Source organism: Heptranchias perlo, chromosome 5, assembly GCF_035084215.1.
Source record: "Heptranchias perlo isolate sHepPer1 chromosome 5, sHepPer1.hap1, whole genome shotgun sequence".
Taxonomy (NCBI): domain Eukaryota; kingdom Metazoa; phylum Chordata; class Chondrichthyes; order Hexanchiformes; family Hexanchidae; genus Heptranchias; species Heptranchias perlo.
The window spans coordinates 101363909-101383528 of record NC_090329.1 but is presented as its reverse complement, the minus strand read 5'-3'; the positions used below and the strand labels follow the sequence as shown (position 1 = coordinate 101383528).

Sequence of the window (19620 nt, the reverse complement as noted above, 5' to 3'; positions counted from 1 at the left end):
AGCGTTGCACACACATATTCTCCTTACTTTACATGCCACCAGCGTTTGTTATCTGCGCGTGTGCAAATGCCTTTATCAAGGGGCATCCAGCGCACGTCACACGCACATCATTTTGGATCCTTAGGAGGCAGCAATTTATAACGCACTATGTTGCATAACATCCTTGTTCTTATAAAAACTCTAAAGGGGTCATTTTAACCTAACCTGCCGGGTTGGATTGGCTGCCTATTTTACACCCTGCCTGATTTTACTTCCCATTGAAGTTATTGGAAAGTAAAATGGAGCAGGGTGTAAATTGGGGGGGGGGGGGCAATCAGTTACCCGCTGGGCGGGTTAGGTTAAACTTACTCCCCCTTATTCATCATGAGTAATGCCATAGGAGATCTGCTAATATATAATGTAAAATTACATTTACCTGACCTGTATTACATACGTTAAACATGCAGACCAAATTATGGCTCTCTTGTTTTATCTAAGTTTTGTCTTTCAATTATAAACACTACTTTAAACATTAAAATTCTGCCTTGTTGTTCTGTTTTCTTCAGCATAAGATATAAAATGTTATATTTTGAGCATAATTAATACAAATCATGTTTCTTTCAAAATTAAAGAAATGGAGAATGAATTCAGCAGGACTTACCTACAAATATGTCTATGGATGTTGTTTATATGGACTTCCAGAAGGCATGCGATAAAGTCCCTCATAAGATTGTTAGCTAAAGCTGAAGCTCATGGAAACTAGGGCAAATTATTGACCTGGTTAGGAAATTGGCTGAGCAGCAGGAGACAGAGAGTCGGGATAATGGGCAGGTACTCAAATTATCAGGATGTGACTAGTGGTGTCCCATAGGGATCTGTCTTGGAGCCTCACCTATTCACTGTATTTGTTAACAACTTAGATGATGGGACAGAGAACCTCATATCCAAGTTTGCCGATGACATTCAGACAGACAGCATTGTAAGCAGTGTAGATGGAAACATAAAATTACAGATATTAATAGATTAAGTGAATGGGTAGAACTGTGGCAAATGGATTTCAATGTAGGCAAGTGTGTGGTCATCCACTTTGGACCTAAAAGGATAGATTAGAGTACTTTCTAAATGGTGAAAAGTTTGAAACAGTGGAGGTCCAAAGAGACTTAGGGGTCCATATACATAGATCATTAAAATATCATGGACAGGTACAAAAAATAATCAAAAAGACTAACGGAATGCTGGCCTTCATATCTAGAGGACTAAAATACAAGGGGGCAGAAGTTATGCTACAGCTATACAAAGCCCTGGTTAGACCACACCTGGAGTTCTGTGTTCAGTTCTGGGCACCGCATCTTAGGAAGGATATATTAACCTTGGAGGGAGTGCAGCGTAGATTTATTAGAATGATACCTGGACTCCACGGGTTAAATTACACGGAGAGATTACACAAACTAGGGTTGTATTCCCTGGAATTTAGAAGATTAAGGGGTGATTTGATTGAAGTTTTCAAGATATTAAGCGAAACTGATAGGGTAGATAGAGAGAAACTATTTCTGCTGGTTGGGGAGTCTAATAGCCTAAAAATTAGAGCCAGGACTCTAGGAGTGAAGTTAGGAAACACTTCTACACGCAAAGGGTGGTAGAAGTTTGGAACTCTCTTCCGCAAACGGCAGTTGATACTAGCTCAATTGTTAATTTTAAATCTGAGATTGATAGATTTTTGTCAACCAAAGGTATTAAGGGATATGGGCTAAGGCGAGTACATGGAGTTAGGTCACAGATCAGCCATGATCTCACTGAATGGCAGAACAGGCTCAAGGGGCTAAATAGCCTACTCCTGTTCCTATGTTCTTAAGGCGGTTGTTCCATTGGGTTAGGGTGGCTTTTTGTAATGAGGATTAAAAATGATTAAAAAACTGAAGGATAAAACTAATTTGCATCTTTCCTTTTTAGCAATTAACTCTGCAACATTATTAGTGTTATTAAAATAGTTCCATTTATATAATGTTTAAAGTCAGGAGTCTATTTCAGAACTCTTACCTACAATCTCCAGTATTGGAACAGTCCTTATTGGGTTTCCCTCCTGCTAATTCAGCATGCCTTCTTGCATGGTTCAAATGTCTGCAGTGTTATTTTGTTTCTTCTTTATTGATTCTCTTTTTATCTTCATATGATTACACATAGATACACAAATTTTACAAATTTGTACTTCCACTGCAAAACTTCACCCTCTGGGAAGATTGTGAGAATCAGCTGACCCTGCGAGATTTCCTAGCCCAAAAACCTTAACCTGGGTTCACACTCACGTGCTACTTGCAGGCGAGGCTCTAACCCAGGAGCACAAATTTGTAATTTTTAAAAATCATATTCTTGTACATCCACAAATGAATCATTCACATCTTGATCCTTGGGGCTGGAGCAACAACAGGGAGATTAAACCTAGTATATCTTGGTTCTTTTGACTCAGACAGAAGGGTGGATTTTCAGGTCAGTTGCAACATAAATGAATGTAATTGGTAGATAACTAACAGGAAGTATGGGTGCAGATCACTTGCACATGGTGCATAATGCCAGTAGTTTTGCACAGGAAACTCGTACCAGCAGGAGTTGGGAGCTCAATGTCCCTGCTATTTGCCAGCATATGGACGCATCTATACACCCCAGTACAATGGATGTCCTAGATTACTAGGCAATTGTTCAATACAGAAATGAAGGCTTAAAGTGTCAAAACAATGGAAAGTATGCTTTTGTGCTTTTTTTGCTCCATTAGTTGTTCCAATGAATCCCTCATACCCTATGCAGCCAGTTACCTTTATGTTGTACCATATCTTTAAATTTAACCTACACTGCATGTTTCCCATCCTCCCATCAGCCTGCATAAGGCCAAAGCTTCAATAGAAACTGAATAATTAAGGAAATAAGCTGATTATGGAAATTTATGTAATTGATCAGCTGTGAAGTGCCTTGCAACATCCTGAAGTCGTGAAAGGCACTATGTCAATGCAAGTTCTTTCCTTCTTTCCCCGGTAATCTCCGCTAGATGCCTTTTGTGCATTTTGAAAGTGGCACAATAGTAGAGCGGAGAGAGCAGGGAACATTCTACAGTGGAGCAGAACTGGAGAGGGTGCCGGCAGGGGTGCAGAGTTGAAAGAAGTTGCAAGGATATGAAAAAGCAAGGTTTGAAGACAAGGATGCGGATTTTAAAATCAAAATAAGCTGAAGGACAGGGAGTCAGTGGAGGTTGGCAAATATCGGAGTGATAGGTGAGTGGGACTTAGTACAGGATAGGATGTGGATAAAGAGTCTTTGATGGGTAAGAGGGTATTGGAAAAGCTAAGTTTAGAGGCGACAAAGATATGGATGTGGCAGTGAGATGAGGTAGGGGTGAGTGAGGTAGGAGATGAGTGATGTTTCAGAGGTATGAGTTCTCAGTCTTGGGGATGGATGTGGCATTTGAAAATAAGATCAGGGCTGAGTAGAACGCCAAGATTACATGCTGTCTGGTTGAGCTTGAGAGGACATATCGGAAGAGGGATGGGATCTGTTTTCTTCTTGCTGCAATACAGGCGTTAGTGAATTCACACTGTTCATCAATATGGTGCTGTATTGACTCCATTTATAAGAGAGTGGATGTGTGCCTGGAAATGCAATGATTCCTGGGCAAATTGACATTTGACACACTTCACAAGAAAACTGCACTATACACAGATGGATTAACAGATCTTCTGACATTTATACCAGTTAAGTGGCTCGTGAACTGGGTGAAAAACATTAAACAATCAGAATGTGTTGCTATTTGCCATTTTTTTTTCCTCAATCTCTCCCTAAAGAAAATTGCTGTCTCAGGAAGTGCACATTTCAAAGCCACATTGTTTAATCTTTATTTTTGACCTGCTCACAAAGTCTTCTCCTGTTTTTGGTAAGCAAGGGAAAATATAACCAACATGCCCTAACCCCAACTTCAGAAAAAAATTCCCTGCTCCACTATGTGATTTGTTTTTTCTTTTTCACATGCCAGTTGTCCTTGTAACCTCTCTATTGTGGCAGTCAAGATTAATAAGCAATCATAATATTACAAATAACTTTGAGAAAAGGAAAAACTGAAAACAGAATTTATTTTCTGTTGCATTTTATACATTTTGTAAAACTTACAAAAGATGCACTATTGTATACAATGATGAACACTTTCAATTTCAACAAAATTAATAAACAGTAAGAGCACCCATAATTGGAGCAAGAAAAGGTTGCTTTTGGTACTGTTACACCATTTGTGGTTCCTCAGGAAAATTAGCCAGTAATGAAATAATAGTAACAATGTTTTTTTTAAAAACTGCATGTGCAGGATTTAAAAAGTTAAACTTATATGTGCATCTTAGATTCTGTGGATTATTCCTTTGTCAATTTATTTTGTAAGTTATCCACCTTGAAGAACTGCTGTATCTTCTTAGCTTCCATAGCCTGGAAAAAGGCATCATAATCCTGAAAAATATTTTCAAAATGTCTACATTTTATTTATTTTTTCTTACTCGCCATTTTCTTCCCCAATTTATCTCCCCATTCCTTTTGGCTATTTCTTAAGTTACACTTAAGGCATAGGGCATCTTTGGAATTCTTTACCCCAAAAAGCTGTGGAGAGGGAGTTAGACAAATTTTTGATCAGAGTCAAAGGATATAGGGAAAAGGCAGGAAAGTGGAGTTGAGGTAAAAATCAGATCAGCCATGATCTCATTGAATGGCGAGCAGGCTCGAGGGGCTGAATGGCCTACTCCTATCTCTCATGGTCTTATGGTCTTTCCGTACCTCTCACAAATGGCCAATATGCACATCAGCCCTGACAGTAAGTTTCGACATGCTACTTACCCACCCGCAGATTGCTGGCGGGGGTGGGGGAAGGGAGGTGGAGATTATTTATCCACCTAGAGGGTAGTGACACCTTGGTCAACCACAGTGCTGTCCTCACTTGAAATTTACTCATTGACACATTGAGCAGGGGTTACTCAGTGATCTGTAGTGGGAATCCTGGCTAATTTACTTTTGTAACAACAATGAGGAATGCTGCATTGCCTTTACCACAGCCCGAGCTGACATCCACTAACTCAGCGCAGACAAACGATAGCACATCCAACCACAGAGATCCTAATGTTCCCCTCATTGTAGCATCCAATTGTTTCTTAAAATGATTCCAGAGTTTTTGCATCCATTATTCTATCTGGAAGTTTACACCACATGTTGAACACTGTGCAGAATTTCCTAATATCAGTCCTAAAATTACCCATTACACTCCATGCGAGCAAATAGTTCTAATGACATTTACCCACCCTGTTCCCATACCTCTTCAATTCCATTTCCATCATCCACCCATCCAATCTAATCTTTCCTGGTCTACACGGTTCAGGAACGCATCACATCGAGCATTTAGCCACTGAGTTTAAAAAAATGAGACTCACTACGCTGGGAGTTCCTGCTTCCCCAGTTCAAATGTGACCCAGCATAAATCTGGAGGCTGGTACATCGAGTGAAATGAGACGTATTGGCCACCAGATGAGCGGAAGTGGGCCCACTGAGGGCAGGTCCAGGTAAATCGAACAGCCTGAACTCTCCAATGATATGGTTAGAATATTTTTATTGGATCAGTCCATTTGCACAGGGGACCCAGGGATGCACAGAGGAGTCTGGAGGGAAGGGATTAGGGTCCAGGCAACCCCTCCCCACCTCAATAAATGGCACGCACCAGATTTTCCAGCCTCATCGAGGCAGGCAGGTGCCAGAGATGTGTCTGTAATGGCCAATGTACCACAGCCCCATGGAAATAAGGCACCCTCTCGATGATTCCACAAACTCCAGCAGGGTCAGTACTGGAGGGCACTGGTGGAAATTATCCCAGTCCCTATGTTGGATTGTGGCCTGCTGATTTTCAGGCCATTCTATGTATCTAAGATGCAGGATTCCTACTTGACTACAATTTACTAATGTCCTCTGTACCTAGCGGACTGCACAAGCAATCACCAATATATCAACAAAACACAAGATGATCATTCAGGAGATGAGGTTCCAACTTACCCCACAGTATTGGTCTCCATTAAATATTTGTGGTGCCATCGCTTTGGGATCTCCCACCTTCGCTCTCATTTCATCTTTCAAACTTGCATCCGCTGATAGATCCAGCAATTTGTAGGGTATTTGCATTCCATTCAAAGTGTTAATAATTTCTCGTTGGTTCTTATCTAGCTACAAAATTTAAAAAAAAAATATGCTATCAATATTAGTTGATCATTATAGGTGCAGAATTATAATATTTGGTAGTAGAGTTCAGACAATTTGAAGGCTGACCTAGCCAGAGTGATGTTTGATTTCCACACTGATGAGTTCAATAAATAACTAGTTTGGTATATTATTAACAAATCACTGCTGGTAGGGCTTTACAGTCAGTAATAAGTATATAACCACCCTATTTCTTAGTGTCCCCTTAGCACTATTTTTATATACCCGCTTTACTGAGATCAAACAAAAGTCCCTTTTAATTTCCTAGTGTATTGGTGTAATTCCAATGTGTTAACAAAGGCAAGTCAATAAGGAACCATTAACAACTTGCATTTATATAGTACCTTTAACATAGTAAAACGTCCTAAGGCACTTCACAGGAGCGTTATCAGACAAAAGAAATTGATACCATACCAAAGAAGGAGACATTAGAACATGTGACCAAAAACTTGGTCAAAGAGGTAGGTTTTAAGGAGAGGTTTAAAGGAGCAGAGAGTTGCAAAGGGAGCAGTTTAGGGAGGGAATTCCAGAACATAGGTCCTAGACAGCTGAAGGCACAGCCGCCAATGGTGGGGCAAAGGAAGTGGGGATTGCACAAGAGGCCCGAATCGGAGGAACACAGAATTCTCTAGAGGAAGTTACAAAAAATGATACTAAGAAAATTTCCAGAAAATTACATTGAAATAGAAAAAAAAAACAAAAAGCTGCCATAGAGGAATAAAAGATAACCAGGACAAAGACCAAGAAAAAGAACATTTTAAATAGAAGATTCAGGTTTTTTTTTTAAAAAGGAAAAACACTGCACTACTGGAAGGGGGAGCAAGAGCTAAAGGTTTGGAGAAGGCATGAGGAATACTGCAGGAAATCAGTCTATGACATGGCCATATCTATCTTCTATATATTAAAATCAGTACACAAGTCATGTGCTCCTTTGAAAACTGACAGGTAAAACATCTGAGCCAAAAATCTGTGGTCCTTCTGGGACATTCCCACTATAACTCTGCCAGGAGTTCCAAAGAAGGGCCAGAAATTAGGTTGGGTTCTGGATATATTCGGTCCTGGTCTTGCCTGTGAGTTTCCACTGGTCACTTGTTTTCATTTGTAAAATTTATCCTTCAGAGTCTAATAATGTAGAGCATTTTTTTTTTTGAGGTGCCAAAAGCTACAATTATAGTAATACTTTACATTTTGTGTTTTTAAAAGTACTTTTATTTCTCTTCTGCCAGGATTTTGGACCCTCTTTGACTTAGAAAACAGACAAATAAGTCACGCACAATTCCAGTTCATGCAATTCTCAGAGACTGCACTGTGCATGCCACTAATGGTTGAGCTCAGGTAGGCCAGGTGCACACTAGAACAGCAGCCACTTAGGGACCTATAAAGTGAGTTGCTAATCCACTTGAAGAACAGTATACCCAACCCTAATCACAAACACTTATTAATAGCACCACTGATTTAAAAAGCTAGTTCACTTCCAACTGTTATTTTTTAACCCTTTGATCTAGCACTTTCTATCATACTTTTCCTCCTCCAACCCAATTAACCTGCTACTCCTCCTGTTCAAGCTGGCACTTTTTCCTCTTCCTCTCTCCCCTCTCACCCCCCACCAAGAGTTCATATTGACACTCTTTCCACACCTTACTATCAGGTCATAGCCATCTCTAGCAATGGCTTCTTTTGCTACCAAGTCCCCCAAGGAGCCACCTTTTGCCTTTACATGCTGCCCTCTGGTAACATCATTCACAAGCATACTGATAAATCCAGCTCTGCCCCTCTATCAACTGCTCTCAATCCCTCCACAGCCTGTGTTGTCAGACTGTTTGCCCAAAATCCAGTCTTGGATGAGCTGTAACTTACTCCAGCTATACACTGGGAAGAGCAAAGCCATTATCTTCAGCCCGCACCACAAACTCTGCAATCACCCTTACAAACCCACTCCATACCAATCTTGTCCATTGTCTCAGGCTAAACCAGACGGTTCGCAACCTCAGCATCCTGTTCAACCTTGAGCTAAACTTCTGACCCCATATCCTGCTTCTAACTCCATTAACATCACTTGTTTCCACCCCTACCACCAGACTCAATTACTCCAATGTTCTCCTGGTTGTCCTCCCATTCTTCTATAAATCTCAGCTCATCCAAAACTCTGTTGCTTGTATCCTATCCTTAACCAAGTCCTGCTTGCTAATTAGCCCAATCTTCACTGACAAACTGACCCACAATCTCCCAACACCTCAAATTTAAAATTCTCATCCTAGTGTTTAAATTGCTCCTTGGCCTCGCCCCTCTTTATCTCAATAATCTCCCGCAGCTCTAACCCCACACTGAAATCTCAGTTCTTCTGATTCCAATCTCTTGCACATCCCATACCACCCTTCGAGCTATTCCTTCAGTCATCTAGGTCTTCCCTAAACGCTTATACTTCTTCATTTCTTTATCTTCCTTCAAGATTCTTCTTAAAACACTCCTCTATGATCAAGCTTATAGTCACCTTTCCTAATCTCTCCTTCGGCTAGGCGTTCATTTTTCTTTAAGCCTCGGTGAGATGCCTTAGGGCTTTTTTTCTACATTAACTTGCAATTATACAGCACGTTTATTGTAGTAATTGTCCATTTAACAACCCAACCTCTATCGGAATCTGCACCTCCAGCTACTAATCAGCGGACCCAAGAAAATCGGGTGTGAAGAGCACGCTTCCAAATACCCTAATATCCAGCCACGCTGGTATAAAACTACCCCGATAGAAGAAAATCTGAGTTTATAGCCAGTTGCTTCGTGTTGTCACCAAGTGCAAATCAATTCATTTTAAACGAATACCTGTCCCTCTGGTTTATCTATATCACCACGCCGTCTGACTTACTGCTCACTTTCATCAAACAAGTTTAAAATAAAGACTAATATATATATATATATCTCAGAAGAAGATCGTTTCATAACAATTAAGATCTGCACAGTGAAAGCCACCCTATTGCTGGGCTCCATACTTGTTAAGTAAATACCCTTACCTAATATTTTGTGGCGTCACTCAACACAATCTGTATTAACACAAATAAAACGTTTACACCGTGAAATAAAGAGTCTGATTTTGCTGTATGCTCTTTTCGGAAGTCAAAGAATTCCCACTGACTTTGATAGATAATTATTTCTAGAGTTATGAATTATTTTAATTTGAAAATAGTTATTTCCATAATTTAGTATTTCGCAAAACATATTCATCCTGTTAATCATTCCACATACTTGTTCTTCCCCTTTTATCATTAAATATTTTTTATGTCTCACTATCAATGAGAAGAAACACCCGATCGATATATTTCAAAGCGAGCAAAACCACACAATATGTAGACAAAGTTTACAACTGTTAAGTGGACACAAGGCTTAAATTCCAAAAAAGGACAATCAAAAAAAAAAGCAAAATAGTTAGCAGATAATTCAATAAATACCCCAATGGTTGTAGTGATGCTACAGTAGTAAACAGTGATGCCCATAGTAAGGATTAAGACTTCAGTCGAATATATTCAGGACTCAAGCCAGTGCTGCACTGTTCGACGCCTCGACACTTTTACACATATAGCTGCAGCCTCGCCCTTCTTCCTGCTTTCAAACAGTAAAATACAACGTAAGCAAGTAATTTGCTTTGCTGGAAAATGAGGGGGAGGGTTTACTAATACATCTTAAAGTTTACATTTTTGTATTAAATAAGTTTTCCTCAAGCGAATCCTTGCTGTACAATACGAGTGCATAGGTTCCCTTTTTTTTAGAAAGCCAAACTCAGAAAGTGAGACCAGCATACTGCACATATAAGAACATAAGAAATTGGAGCAGGAGTAGGCCAATCGGCCCCTCGAGCCTGCTCCGCCATTCAATAAGATCATGGCTGATCTGATCCCAACCACAAATCTAAAGAACACAAGAAGTAGGAGCAGGACCCGGCCACACAGCCCCTGGGCCCGCTCCGCCACCCACAGGGCATTGACCGATCCGAACTCAGCTTCATGTCCAATTTCCTGCCCGCTCCCCATAACCCCTAATTCCCTTTACTTCTAGAAAACTGTCTATTTCTGTTTTAAATTTATCTAATGATGTAGCTTCCACAGCTTCCTGGGGCAGCAAATTCCACAGACCTACCACCCTCTGAGTGAAGAAGTTTCTCCTCATCTCAGTTTTGAAAGAGCAGCCCCTTATTCTAAGATTATGCCCCCTAGTTCTAGTTTCACCCATCTTTGGGAACATCCTTACTGCATCCACCCGATCAAGCCCCTTCACAATCTTATATGTTTCAATAAGATCGCCTCTCATTCTTCTGAACTCCAATGAGTAGAGTCCCAATCGACTCAACCTCTCCTCATATGTCTGCCCCCTCATCCCCGGGATTAACCGAGTGAACCTTCTTTGTACTGCCTCGAGAGCAAGTATGTCTTTTCTTAAGTATGGAGACCAAAACTGTATGCAGTATTCCAGGTGCGGTCTCACCAATACCCTATATAACTGCAGCAATACCTCCCTGTTTTTATATTCTATCCCCCTAGCAATAAAAGCCAACATTCCGTTGGCTTTCTTGATCACCTGCTGCACCTGCATACCAACTTTTTGATTTTCTTGCACTAGGACCCCCAGATCCCTTTGTACTGCAGTACTTTCCAGTCTCTCGCCATTAAGATAATAACTTGCTCTCTGATTTTTCCTGCCAAAGTGCATAACCTCACATTTTCCAATATTATATTGCATCTGCCAAATCTCCGCCCACTCACCCAGCTTGTCTATATCCCCCTGCAGGTTTTTTATGTCCTCCTCACTCTCTACTTTCCCTCCCATCTTTGTATCATCTGCAAATTTTGATATGTTGCACTTGGTCCCCTCCTCCAAATCGTTAATATAGATTGTAAAGAGTTGGGGACCCAGCACCGACCCCTGTGGAACACCACTGGTTACTGGTTGCCAGTCCGAAAATGAACCATTTATCCCAACTCTCTGCTTCCTGTTCGATAACCAATCCTCCACCCATGCCAGAATGTTACCCCCAATCCTGTGATTTTTTATCTTAAGTAATAATCTTTTATGTGGCACCTTGTCGAATGCCTTCTGGAAGTCTAACTAGACTATGTCCACTGGTTCCCCTTTATCCACCCTGTACGTTATATCCTCGAAGAACTCAAGCAAATTTGTCAGACATGACTTCCCCTTCATAAAGCCATGCTGACTTTGTCCTATTAAATTATGCTTATCTAAATGTTCCGTTACTGTCTCCTTAATAATAGACTCCAAAATTTTACCCACCACAGATGTTAAGCTAACTGGCCTATAATTTCCAGCCTTCTGCCTACGACCCTTTTTAAATAACGGTGTTACATTAGCAGTTTTCCAATCTGCCGGGACCTCTCCTGAGTCCAGGGAATTTTGGAAAACTATCACCAAAGCATCCACAATCCCTACTGCCACTTCCCTCAAGACCCTAGGATGGAAACCATCAGGTCCAGGGGATTTATCCGCTTTGAGTCCCATTATTTTACTGAGTACCATCTCCTGAGTGATTTTAATCGTATTTAGCTGCTCCCCCCGTAGAGTCCCCTGTTTGTCCAGTGTTGGGATATTCTTAGTGTCCTCTACTGTAAAGACTGAAACAAAATATTTGTTCAGCATTTTTGCCATCTCCATGTTTCCCACCATTAATTTCCCGGTCTCATCCTCTAAGGGACCTACGTTTGCCTTAGCCACCCTTTTTCTTTTTATATAACTATAGAAACTCTTGCTATCTGTTTTTATATTTTTTGCTAATTTCTTTTCATAATCTAACTTCCCTTTCTTAATCAATCCTTTAGTTACTTTTTGCTGTCTTTTGAAGAATTCCCAATCTTCTATCCTCCCACTAAGTTTGGCTACCTTATATGTCCTTGTTTTTAGTCGGATACTATCCTTGATTTCTTTACTTAGCCACGGATGGCTGTCATTTCTTTTACACCCTTTTTTCCTCAGTGGAATATATTTATTTTGAAAGTTGTAAAATAACTCCCTAAATGAACACCACTGCTCATGTACCGTCTTACCCTTTAATCTATTTTCCCAGTCCACTTTAATCAATTCCGCTCTCATACCATCATAGTCTCCTTTATTCAAGCTCAGTACGCTTGTTTGAGAATCAACCTTCTCATCCTCTAATTGGATATGGAATTCAACCATGTTGTGGTCGCTCGTTCCAAGGGGATCCTTAACTAGGACATTATTAATTAATCCTGACTCATTACACAGGACAAGGTCCAAGGTTGCCTGCCCCCTAGTAGGATCAGTTACATACTGCTCAAGAAATCCATCCCTGATGCACTCAATGAACTCGTCCTCAAGGCTGCTCTGCCCAATTTGATTTGTCCAGTTAATATGATAGTTAAAATCCTCCATAATTATAGCTGTTCCCTTATTACATGCCCCGACTATTTCCTGATTAATACTTCTTCCAGCAGAGTTGCAACTATTAGGAGGCCTATATACTACGCCCACTAATGTTTTTTTCCCCTTATTATTCCTTATCTCCACCCAAACTGTTTCATTATCTTGATGCTTTGTCCCAATATCATTTATCTGTATTACAGTGATTCCTTCCTTTATTAACATAGCCACCCCACCTCCCCTTCCTTCCTGCCTGTCCTTCCTGATTGTTAAATACCCTGGCATATTTAATTCCCAGTCGTTGTCACCCTGCAGCCATGTTTCTGTAATGGCCACAAGATCATACCCATACGTAGTTATTTGTGCCGTTAACTCGTCCATTTTGTTACGAATGCTACGTGCATTCAGATAAAGTACTTTCAAATCTGTTTTGTGACGCTTAGTTCCTGCTTTTTCCTTTTTTAACAATTTATCTATTACTCCATACCTTCTGTCCCTTCCTGTTACGCTTTCCTCTCTCTCCCTGCTCAGGTTCCCAACCCCCTGCCACTTTAGTTTAAACCCTCCCCAACAGCACTAGCAAACACTCCTCCTAGGACAGCGGTCCCGGCCCTGCCCAGGTGCAGACCGTCCGGTTTGTACTGGTCCCACCTCCCCCAGAACCGTTTCCAGTGTCCCAGGAATTTGAATCCCTCCCCCTTGCACCATTCCTCTAGCCACGTATTCATTTGAAATATCCTCCTATTTCTACTCTGACTAGCACGTGGCACTGGCAGCAATCCTGAGATTACTACCTTTGAGGTCCTATTTTTTAATTTACCTCCTAACTCCCTATATTCTGCTTTTAGGACCTCATCCCCTTTTTTACCTATATCGTTGGTGCCTATGTGCACCACGACAGCTGGCTGTTCGCCCTCCCCCTCCATATTTATAGGTTTCATAGCTTAATGGTTTTATTGCAGCCCGCGACAGACCCTCTATTGTGGGGGCCACCGGGTCTTGCTATATATGTATGTATGTACTAACAAATCACTTAACTAAGGAAGGATGGAACATTCAAACACATAAAACGCCCTGCTTTATACAGATGTCGTCATTCACTCTATTCCTCCAGAACACCAGCCTTGAGACACCCACCCATGGGGGGTGGATAGTTAGAACCTCGATGTCCATATGACTTGCAACTGGCAAAGGTTCTCCTGTGCAACCTCTTCCTGCAAGCAATTACATTATTCAGCATGGAACACACCATCATAGTATGAGTATAATATATACTGAAATAAGTATATTTGTTGAAAACAAGCAAAAAGCGATAAGAACCACCAAAATATATTGCATTTGAAGATAAAATCTTAATCCATTAAACAAAAAAAGCTTTATCTCACTGAAATAAGTTCATTTGATGAAAACAAGCAAAAACTGAGGAGAACCAAGAAGATTTACTGGATTTGAAGATAAAAAGTTAAGCTATTAAAGAAAAAAACTTTATCCCACTGGAATAAGTACATTTGTTGAAAACAAGCAAAAGGTCACAAGAACCACCAAAATTTATTGCATTTGAAGACAAAATCTTAATCCATTAAACAAAAAAGATTTATCTCACTGAAATACTGACTGGACTGAAGAACTCCCCCAGATCTATCAAGGTACCTGAAGCATACCTTCAGAATGCCAATTGTCTGCTCTACAAGAATTCTGGTGACACTAAGAACCTCGTTATATTGGTGCTTACCCGGAGTCTGAAGGAATCACCCTGAGGTCATCAGTCACTGTGGGACAGGGTAGCCCTGAACTCCAAGAAAGACATCTGTTTTCTCAGCAACAACAGCAGTAATGTGTTGGACTGCTTCGATATGAAAGAATCCCCTTGGATTGCGAGTATTCACATGCAGCTGTTGATGATCACTAACCAGCTGAACATTCATTGAGTGAAAACCTTCCCTGTTGAACAAATTGATGGTATCTTTGGAAAGGGGCATATGTAAGACAATGACAATTTGCACTTGGGGAAAATCCTGCCATTCTATAAAGATGAACAGCCCTCTCATGCTGATAAGGAAAGTCTATAGGAAGGTTATGAGCTGGCAGAATCAAGCAAACGACGCACGGTTGACTTGGTTAAGACATCGGTGTACAGCTGTTTGGCTGATAATCCCCTGACACACCCTGAAATGAGCCTGTGCATAGAAGTTGAAGGCAGTAGTAATTTTCACAGTAACTGGCAATGTGGTGCCTCTGGTGGAGGTGGGCTCCACATCCAGGATAAGCATATGTCTCGGGACGTTTTACTACATTAAAGGCGCTATGTTATAGCAAGTTTTTGTTGTGCTGCACTCTGCCTCTTGGGTGAAGCACCCTTTCAAAATGTTGCTTATTACTGAGGTCAAGATAGGCGCACCTTGCTCTGTCGATGTGGGTGCATGAGTACCTGCGAATGGGTGTCAGACACCTCATGTACCTGATTAGCCTCTCCTCCCTGCATTGCTGCTCCTCATTTCCCCTTCTTCCCCTCAATAGCTCAGATACAGTGAAATCCCTAGTAGATACACCATTACCTCCTGTGCTGCATGATTAGTTAAGGAAGGATGACCCATGGCACAAGAAACCATGTTGAAACTTGCACCAAAGTTTGGATAGGAGAAAGAAAAAAAATACTCCCTGTGATAACTCAAGAACAGTTATAGTAACTTAAAAATCCTCACAAGGTTCTCTTTAAATGCAGTTCCACCTCTCAGCAGCCACCTAACAACATGGGGCACCTCTTTTTCTCAGCATTCATAGTGAAGAATGGATCACAGCCAGAAATGGTGGCAATCGGGCATCTGAACACTTAAATATGATTTGCACACAGAAGGCAGCATTCAGGCATTCCAGCTACTGACCTCATTCCCAAAGGAAAATGCTGAAGGACATTGTTATGGTTAGGAGTTCGGTACAATGCCTCACAGACCCATTTTGAGATGAAAGGGCAAGTGTTGCATCTCCTGCGCTTGTATGGGATGGTGGTGGCAGAAGGAGAGCAGGTCTTAGTGGTGATGGAGGAGTGGACCAGGGTGCCACGGAGTGAAGAGTCCCTTCAGAATGCTGAAAGGGGAGGGGAAGATGTGTTTGGTGATGGGAACATATTGGAGGTGGAGGATGGCCGGTCAAATGCAGAGGCTGCTGGGGTGTAAGGTGAGGACAAGGGGGATCCCATCATGGTTCTGGGATGGAGGAGAATTGGTGAGGTTGGAAGGGCGGGAAATGAGAAGCACTCAGTCGAGGGCCCTGACTACCATGGCGGAGGGGAATCCTTGGCTGATGAAAAAGCCAGTGGAGTTGAGGTGCAAATCAGCCATGATCTAATGAATGGTGGAGCAGACTCAGTGGGCCGAATGATTTACTCCTGTTCCTAATGGTCCTATGTTCCAAAAATTATGAGGAGTTTTGATAAGATAAATAGGGAAAAATTATTTCCACTGGTTGCTGAGTCAGTAACCAGAATGCAGAGATTTAAGATAATCTCCAAAAGAACAAATAGAGAGGCACCAAGAAGTTTTTTACGCAGTGGGTTGCAAGGATATGGAATGTCCTGTTAGAAACAGGGTAGGAACAGAATCCATAATAGCTTTTAAAAGGAAAGTAGAGAAAGATTTGAAAAATAAAAATATAAAGGGCACGGGGAAAAGACAGGAGAATGGGAGTTTTTTTATTCATTCATGGGATGTGGGCGTCGCTGGCAAGGCCAGCATTTATTGCCCATCCCTAATTGCCCTTGAGAAGGTGGTGGTGAGCCGTCTTCTTGAACCGCTGCAGTCCGTGTGGTGAAGGTTCTCCCACAGTACTGTTAGGTAGGGAGTTCCGGAATTTTGACCCAGCTATGATGAAGGAACAGCGATATATTTCCAAGTTGGGATGGTGTGTGACTTGGAGGGGAACGCGCAGGTGGTGTTGCTCCCATGTGCCTGCTGCTCTTGTCCTTCTAGGTGGTAGAGGTCACGGGTTTGGGGGGTGCTGTCAAAGAAGCCTTGGCGAGTTGTTGCAGTGCATCCTGTGGATGGTACACCCTGCAGCCACAGTGCGCCGGTGGTGAAGGGAGTGAATGTTTAGGGTGTGGATGGGTGCCAATCAAGCGGGCTGCTTTGTCCTGGACTTCTTGAGTGTTGTTGGAGCTGCACTCATCCAGGCAAGTGGAGAGTATTTCATCACGCTGCTGACTTGTGCCTTGTAGATGGTGGAAAGACTTTGGGGAGTCAGGAGGTGAGTCACTCACCACAGAATACCCAGCCTCTGACCTGCTCTTGTAGCCACAGTATTTATGTGGCTGGTCCAGTTAAGTTTCTGGTCAATGGTGACCCCCAGGATGTTGATGGTGGGGGATTCGGCAATGGTAATGCCGTTGAATGTCAAGGGGTGGCGGTTAGACTCTCTCTTGTTGGAGATGGTCATTGCCTGGCACTTGTCTGTAAGGGGATAGTTCTTTCATTGAGCTTGTGCAGCTCCAGTGAGCTGAATGGCATTCTATGCTGTAAAATATTATTGTTCTATGAATTGTTGGACCAGTTACACATTGGTCAGTTCCCTTATAAGGTATAGCAGCATCCTATAAATCTGCTACTGTATCAGATATCCCACCCCACCCTCAATCTCCACAGGGAGGTCATGAATAATATTTCAACTAGTTAACCTCACAATGAGGTTTGCAATTTACGATGTGCCTGTGAACTGTGCTCTCTTGCCAGCAGTCCCATCACCACTGTAAAGGGTTATTAAAAGTAGCCCACAGCATTTTGCTCACTGGGCACAGCGGATAAAGCATACAAAAACTGCAATATTCTAATTGGCTGAATGCTTTCAAGGAAGTCATTGAATATTGTTGATAGTGTGATAATGACAGAGAATAGGAAACCAGGGAATCACATCCAAACTAAATTACAATCTCTACCCATTATTAGTGAACCTATTAAGAGGGTAAGTATAATGGAATCACTGGCTGCACAAAATAAGTCAAGGAAGAAAACATTTTGATGGTGGTGGACCACTCATCCAGATAAATATGTTTATGTGCACCAGGTTTCTAGCAGAAATTTGACTAGCTTATTAATTTTATGTCCCCATCAGTCTCCCATTTATGGGAATAGTGCCAAATCCATCCAATGCATCTAATCTACTTTCACTTCCTACTATTTTCTGTTATCTTTCAATCTCTTTCGTCTGTATCCTTAGCCATTTCAACACTTTTCATAGAATTCGTATATCACCTAATTTTTCTTCCCATGTGCAGTACCTTTACATTTATCCTTGTTGAATTTGATCAGCTACTGCTCTGCACATTTACAGATTTTTCCGATACTTTTTGTAAATCCTTGGCTGCCTCAACAGACTGGTGCAGAGAAAAATTTGATACAAGTGCGTTAAGTATTTGTACAATAACAATTTCTATCCTCATGTCATTTCTACAATCCACTTGGATCCATTTCTTCAAAAAGTCAAGGAGGGTGTTCAGGCAGGATATTTCCCTTCTGAAGTTATGTTAGCGTATAGGTAATCCTTACCATCAAATAATCTTAGTCTTTTTTGTTTATTTAAAGTATACATTATGTGAATAAACAGAACCATCCTACAATCAAGCATGGACATGTAATTTCCTTTAACAGTGCAAAAAAACAAGAGCCATGACATTCTTGATGAAAAATATAGCACCTAACAAGGCATATTGATAAGTCTATATACCACCCAGAGACGGTTAAAATCTGTACAATTATTTTTTGGTTAATTTGTTTTGTTTATTGCAAGTGGATTATTAATTAATTACAAAATTAAGTACAGCATCCACTAATTGAGTACTTTAAAGAACAGTGACGAGGGCCTGAGAGTCAGAAAGAGAAGTAAAATATTTCCTTGTAAGGTCTGTTTGAAAACTTCTCCAATCCATTAGGGCAAAACCGATTTAAATTGCTGTCAGTCATCTTCTAAATTAGTACTGGCCCAGCTTAGAGTTAGAACCCTCCGAGATCTTTGCGCTCCTCCATTTCTGGCCTCTTGCGCATCCCCGATTTTCATCACTCCACGGCAGCCGTGCCTTCAGCTGTCTAGGCCTTAAACTCTGGAATTCCCTCCCTAAACCTCTCTGCCTCTCTACCTCTCCTCCTTTTAAGATGCTCCTGAAAACCTACCTCTTTGACCAAGCTTTTGGTCACCTGTCCTAATATCTGCTTATGTAGCTCAGTGTCAGATTTTATTTCACAATGCTCCCGTGAAGCGCCTTAGGACATTTTATTATGTTAAAGGCTCTGTATAAATGCAAGTAGTTGTTGTTGTTTATATTTTTTTCCTGTGTGAACTAATGTCATCAGAATTGTAGAAGTCAAAGGAAAGTATGGCCTATGAACACAGTGTGCAGACAACACAGTGTGAACTGCTGAGAGTTTGGTAAGTGTGGGAGTTTAAGGGTTAATCTCTTTAAAATCTAGTGTATATTGCTTTCAACTGTTTAAGTTCAATTGCTATCAACTGTTTAAGTTCAATTTTAAAGTTTAAATTTTTAAGTTTCTGTCAGGCTTCAGCAGAGAGAGCTGCTGTAGTAAGTTAATTGGTTAGCTAGATTAAACTGGTACCAGAAGGTGGGGCAGGCCTGACTCATCTGAGTCACAAACTGTAGAAATACAGGGGCCTGTCAGTGCGACAGCACGGTGTGCGGACAACACAGTGTGAACTGCTGAGAGTTTGGTAAGTGTGGGAGTTCGGTGAAGGAGGTGCTGCTTTGCCTTGCTTTTCCTAACTTTTTCCACAGAGCGGCAGTGGACCTGAGCGTAGAAGACTGAGATTGGGGAATAAAAGCAGCAGGAGACCTGCAACAAGAGAAAACTACTGTGCGACGTCACAGGTGAGGCAGGAGAGTCCGAGAGGTGAGCACAGTATAAAAGGAGAGACTTAGAGCGGGAGGAGAGTCTGAGAGTCTAAGGCAAGTCATGGCAGCACAGCTCGCACCCGTGATATGCTCCTCCTGCACTATGTGGGAAGTCA

At 41.4% G+C, this 19620-nt stretch overlaps 1 protein-coding gene across 1 annotated transcript; it reads right to left on the bottom strand.

The window, feature by feature from the left end:
- Positions 1–4072: 4072 nt before the first annotated feature.
- On the bottom strand, positions 4073–9829 carry zgc:153284 (uncharacterized protein LOC751696 homolog). The gene is made up of 3 exons (XM_067983875.1): positions 9678–9829; positions 6037–6204; positions 4073–4455 (listed from the first exon to the last, which is right to left on the bottom strand). The coding sequence occupies exons 1-3, from the start codon at positions 9720–9722 to the stop codon at positions 4363–4365; spliced, it is 306 nt and encodes a 101-aa protein (XP_067839976.1). The 5' UTR covers positions 9723–9829; the 3' UTR covers positions 4073–4362.
- Between the last annotated feature and the right edge of the window lie 9791 nt (positions 9830–19620).